The sequence below is a fragment of the Panthera leo genome, chromosome A1, assembly GCF_018350215.1.
Source record: "Panthera leo isolate Ple1 chromosome A1, P.leo_Ple1_pat1.1, whole genome shotgun sequence".
Taxonomy (NCBI): Eukaryota; Metazoa; Chordata; class Mammalia; order Carnivora; family Felidae; genus Panthera; species Panthera leo.
The window spans coordinates 5,044,987-5,050,986 of record NC_056679.1 but is presented as its reverse complement, the minus strand read 5'-3'; the positions used below and the strand labels follow the sequence as shown (position 1 = coordinate 5,050,986).

At 40.5% G+C, this 6,000-nt stretch overlaps 1 protein-coding gene across 1 annotated transcript in view; it reads right to left on the bottom strand.

The window, feature by feature from the left end:
- Nucleotides 1-688: 688 nt before the first annotated feature.
- NUP58 (nucleoporin 58) overlaps nt 689-6,000 on the bottom strand; it is a 50,040-nt gene continuing 44,728 nt past the window's right edge. Inside the window, exon 15 of the mRNA XM_042934009.1 lies at nt 689-915. Within this exon, the coding sequence (XP_042789943.1) occupies nt 833-915 (83 nt within the window). The 3' untranslated portion in view covers nt 689-832. The remainder of the gene's footprint in view (nt 916-6,000) is intronic.

Below are 6,000 nucleotides of genomic sequence, written 5' to 3'. Positions count from 1 at the left end.
ATTATGCTAAAATGTTAAAGCTGCCAGTGACCCTTACATGAAATGTTCAAAACAGAAAGGAGACGAAAGTTTACCTAGGACTTGTGGTGGAAGTGCTGGTGAAAGGGATTGCTAATGTGTATGGAGTTTCCTTTCAAGGGGGAAAAATGTTCTCAAATTAGACTGTGAGGGGGTGGGGGGCGCCTGGGTGGCTCAGTCGGTTGAGCACCCACTTCAGCTCATGTCGTGACCTCGCGGTCCGTGAGCTCGAGCCCCGCGTCGGGCTCTGTGCTGACAGCTCAGAGCCTGGAGCCTGCTTCGGATTCTGTGTCTATTCTCTCTCTCTCTCGCTCTCTCTTAAAAAATAAACATTAAAAAATTTAAAAAAAAAAAATAAAGTTAGACTGTAGTATTGCCTCACTTTGTGAATACACTAAAAACCAGTGAATGTATACTTCAAATAGGTGAATTATGGGACATATAAATTATATCTCAGGAAAGCTGCTTTTTAAAAACGAATGAGTTGCATAATTACATTAACAAAGATTTAATTCACTGTACTTGGTCAATTCCATTTTGTATCAGCTTTTCCTACCCATCTGTAAACCTTCCTCGATTCCTTATAGACACTGAATTAGTGGCCTACTTCCCAGTAGTGTTTTTAAACCTTCTCCGTAACTGGTTTATGATCCATGAGATCATCCTTAAACATCAAGGGCAAGTTTTCTTTACTGAATTCAAAACACCTTGGCCAAACTCATTAAGCCTTACAGTTCTATTCTTAAATAGTGACGTTGGTAAAATGATAATCAGAAGTTCCTTCAAAGTCGGTGTTTGTTGATTCAGTGACTGCTCAGAACTGGATTTTTCTTCCTATTTCATTGGTTTCTGTAACACTGGGTTTTCGAAATCCTGTTAAAACCTGTGATTTGTTGCCTGAGAGAAAAAGAGAAATAGTTTAGACCGTATGGTGACAATTCTAATATTTGTTGCTGGACACCTGCTGAAGCACCTCATATACGTAAATTTTCATCTTCACAGTCAACCTGTAGCATAGGTATGATCTCTATTCCACTAACGCGGCACTTAAATAACTTGGCCGAGTGGTGGAGGGCATGGTTCCAACCCCTCTGCAGAGTAAGGTCCACAGTGGGTCCCTGAATTAACCCCTTTCCCACTGTAGTAATCACTCAGTTCGTAGATATTTATGGAGTCCGATCAAATGCTAAGTATTGAAGATACAAAAACAAACCAAAATAATAACCAGACAGGGCTCTTGTTCTGGGATCACAGAATCGAATGTGGGAGACGAATACCTCCTCGAGTGACAGAAGTATATGTGGTAAGCCTGTGTCACAAGGTCCAAAGTCCTCCTGGAGTGCAGAGGTGTATGTTCACTTTGCCAGAGGAGATGGGGAGGACGAGGACAGAGGGCACTGAGAGGCTAACCTCTATTCCAGGCAAAGGAAGCAGAGGGCAGGAAAGAACTTAGTAGCCTGGAATGGCCTCGGTGTGTGAGAGCAGCAGAAGAGCAGAAGAGGGCTTGGGAAAGTAGATGCCAGGCTTTGACGGACCTTGCAGATTATGCTAAAGCGTTGGGAATAAAAAGTACCAGAGAGCATGGGCTTTACAGAACCCTGTCTGCATTTCAAGGCGGTAACGAAGAATTCGGATGACTCACAGGGGTAGACACAATGAAAGGGATGCCAGGTAGGAGGCTGTTGTAAGAACTGACACAGAGACTTTTTTAAAGAGAAACAAATTAACAATTTGCGGTTTCTTTCTCTTTTAGAGAGAAATGGCCCCAGGAGCGTGGTTAGTACTGTCTAAAGCAGCACCGTCCAACAAATATAATGCAAGTCTCATATGTAATTTAAAATGTAAATTACAGGGGCGCCTGGGTGGCTCAGTCGGTTAAGCGTCCGACTTCGGCTCAAGTCACGATCTCGTGGTCCGTGAGTTCGAGACCCGCCTCGGGCTCTGTGCTGACAGCTCAGAGCCTGGAGCCTGTTTCAGATTCTGTGCCTCCCTCTCTCTCTGCCCCTCCCCCGTTGATGCTCTCTCTCTCTCTCTCTCTCTCTCTGTCTCAAAAATAAATAAACGTTAAAAAATAAAAAATAAAATAAAAAAAATAAAATGTAGATTAGATTAATTTAAATTAAAATTTAGGAGCCCCATTAAAACAAGACAAACACATGAAATTAAGATTTTATTTAACCTGATACATTATCATCTCAACATGAAATCAAAATAAAAATATTAATTAAATATTTTATTCTTTTTTCATGACAAGTCTTCAAACTCCAGTGTGGATTTTATACCTAAAAGCTTCTCAAATGCTAAATTTGCTTTGGAACTACTTGACCTGCATGTCGATTTCATAAAATTTACAATCAAAGAGTAGAATCGTATATCTAGGTTGTTCCAAATACCCTCAAGTGTTGCCCAATATGTAGTTGAACGTCCATTTTCGAATTTAAATTGATTCAAATGAAGATTTTAAATTCAGTTTCTCAGTCACACTAGCCATATGTCAAGTGCTCGGTAGTCACGTATGGCAAATGGCTACCATTTTGGGCAGTGCAGATTGAAATACTAATTCTGAACCAAGGCATAATGACTTACCACACTCTCCTGCTTGGCTTATCATAGGTGTTCACTAAATACGTTTGCTATTATCAGAGAGCATAGACTTGAAAAATAGAGAATCACTAATTCTAAACCAACTGCAAATAAAAGTGTATCACACGGGAGGAGTTCTTTTTGAAACCAAAAGGAATAAATGCTCAGCGCATTATTGTTTCGGGCTAAGTTATTTAAAAGACCGTTTTTCTTTAGACCAATCCCTTGTTCAGCTACTGTAGAAAATGCACACTATGATTGGAAAGAATTATTTGTTATTAACACACCTACCAAATAGTAAAACACAAACAAATGAGTCCCATTATAGAACTTCAAGCCATGAAACAACAGGTCAGGAAACAGACACTGTGCAAGAAATTGACTAGCCCTCTGGCAGGAGCGAACTCATCTCCTCTGCCCCCTGCTGTCAGCTTCCCGGCACTGCAGAGCTCCACTTGGGGAGTCATTGCTTTCAAAGCGATGGTCGAAGGTCAGAAGCTTTCCGCAGCACTGAGAAACTTGCCAGACGATGAATAGGTTTTCCTTCCTAGTGATCATTTGAGTGGACTAGCCATCGTCACTCTCACATCTCTGTGAATGAGGAAGGCTGGGAGCCTGGCTCTCTGTGCGTTGGTTTCCCCATCACGGCCCTAGCGGAGGAGAGTGTAGAGAAGACCCGTATGATAGTTAGAGAGAAAGGTAAGGGACCAAGCCTGTGGGCCACAGAGCAAATGATGAAACTGGTGCAGCAGGTAATTCAACAAGCGAGGTAAATGTAAGAGAAGGCAGGGAGCAGTGGGGACGGGGGTCAATTGGAGGGTCAATGACACCTCTGAAAGGGGAAGTTCCCTGGGGGGGGGGGGGGGAGGGTGGCAATCGCTGCTGCCAGATCTGTCTGCTTGTGTTTGTTCACAAGTAAGAGATTGGGAATTTCGTGTAAAATCTGGTTTTTAAAAATCAGCACACATTCTGTGGACCAAACAGATCAAGTGACAGCTCCCTAGTTAGTTTGCAACCTCTGAACCTAAAGTTACACGAAGGTCAAAATCAAGAGCAGCATCCAAAAGAGAGTTCAAGTGAAAGCTAGTGAAGGACAGTTATTTTGAAGAAAGGGTAATGCAAACTACATCACAGACCAAAGAGAATACAAGTCACTGCTGGGATAAATCCAATCTAGGTCAGTTTATATCCGTATCAGGAATAAGACAGATTCAATACAATATGTACTCAAGACAATTAAGGTAAGGCCCTCTCTTTGGAACTGAACAGCCACATCAACCCTGGACTGCTATTGGGCCATCACAGGAAAGAGAAATAAACCATCTTGTTCAAGCCACTGTAATTCAGGTCTCTTACTAAAGCAGCTTTGCCTGTATCTGAAGTAATATGAGCCATGCAAACTAAGGAGATGTCCCTGCAAACAGAAACCCCCTGTGTTAATAGCAAAGAAATGTTAGGAGCTGGAATGGAAGAGTAACTGACTAGCAGATCAAGAGAGCTGACTTTCACCATGGTGGGGAAAGCTGAGAAGGAAGCTACTGATGACTGCAGGAAGAGGTGAAAGTGGGACTGAAAACAGAATTGGCCAAAAGCTTTAAGGGGTGAAAAAGGTCACTTCCAAACAGAGAGAAGGGAAACTGCTTTTTTAACAAGACTTATGGAAACGACTCTTTTAACTGTGTCGTGTGATTTTGATAAAAAATAAGAATTAAACATGAAAATAATAAATTCTGCTATATTCTCTTTTTTAGTATTTATTTTTTAATGTTTTATTATTTATTTTTGAGAGTGAGAGAAAGCAGAGCACGAGTAGGGGAGGGGTAGAGAGAGAGGGAGACAGAATCTGAAGCAGGCTGCGAGCCGTCACCACAGAGCCCGATGTGGGGCTCAGACCTGAACTGAAGTTGGATGCTCAATCCACAAGCCCCCCAGGTGCCCCTAATGTTTATTTACTTTTGAGAAAGAGCATGAGAACGAGCGGGGGGGGGGGGGGGGGGGGAGGGAAACAGAAGGTCCAAAGCAGGCTCTGTTTTGAGCACAGAGCTCAAATTCACGAACTGTGCGATCATCATCTGTTGGAGGCTCAACCAGCTGAGCCATCCAGGCGCCCCTCTGCTATTTTCAACAGTAAGAAATTCCCTAAACTAATAACTAAGTCAGGTAGAAGGGGATAATGATACACCAAAATATATAAAAATATATCTTTAAATGTTTACATATCATCAAAAATAGGAATGACTTTCAATGATACATTTTCAATTTTCTTTATATACAAATAATTTGAATTATATCTGTGTATATATACAGACACACACAGATACACACACTTCACGCACAATTACAGTTTTAGGGCAAAAAAAAATACAAATAAGACCACGTAGGATCAACACTGTGTAAGGAATCTAAAGTGGTAGTTTTTAGAAACTTCTTAATAGATTATTTAAAAAATAAGATAAAATGATTACATCAAACAAGGGCTCAATCTAGAAGATACAGTTAAAAGATAGTTTTAGTTTTCATAGTGGCACCTATACAGTTCACCAAGTAAGATAAGAACTTGTCACTCATGTTGTTTATCTAAGAGTTGGTGTCCTTGAATCAAGTTCTCCCGTCTATCTAGGAGAAAAATTTTTAAAAAGAAAAAAAAATGCACTGGCCACAGGGATTTAACTTTTCTTCTGCCTTCTGAATATGTGACAATACAGAATGCATTAAATTTGGAAATGACAGTGAGCTGAACGTGCCATCATTTGAAAATGAAGTTCTAAAAGACTTCACTTGAATGACACCAGGGATATCAGACTTTGAGTCTTAGCATCCTCACTTAGGACTTGCAGGATTTGGGGCAAATTAGCTGCTTCTCTCATCTCTAGAAGGGAAATGATCATATCACCTATCTTAATGTCACTGCAACTCTTTTCAAGGTCTGCCATTCTCCAATTACAGTCTGGCACCAGCCACCTAGCTGAATCTTCTAAAGACAACTTCATACAATTAGGAAGTTTTAATGGTAAACAAATACGAAAGACTACAAATTGTAAAACTTTAAAAGTATTAGGGGCACCTGGATGGCTTAGTTGGTTGAGGGTCCAAATCTTGACTTTGGCTCACATCATGACCCCAGGGTCATGAGATCAAGCCTCGCATCAGGCTCCATGTTGAACAGAGACCCTACTTAAGATTCTCTCTCTCCCCTCTCCCCAGCTTACATTCTCTTAAAAAACAAACAAAACAAAACAAAATAAAACAAAACTTAAACTGTCTTAATTCTTTTTTCCCTCTCATTGACTTCTCACTCTTTCCCAGAAGTCATTAAAAAAAAAGACGGATAAACTTGGGCAATTTTCAACGTTTTTTTTTTTTTTTTTTTTTTTTTTTTTTTTTTTTTTATTTATTTTT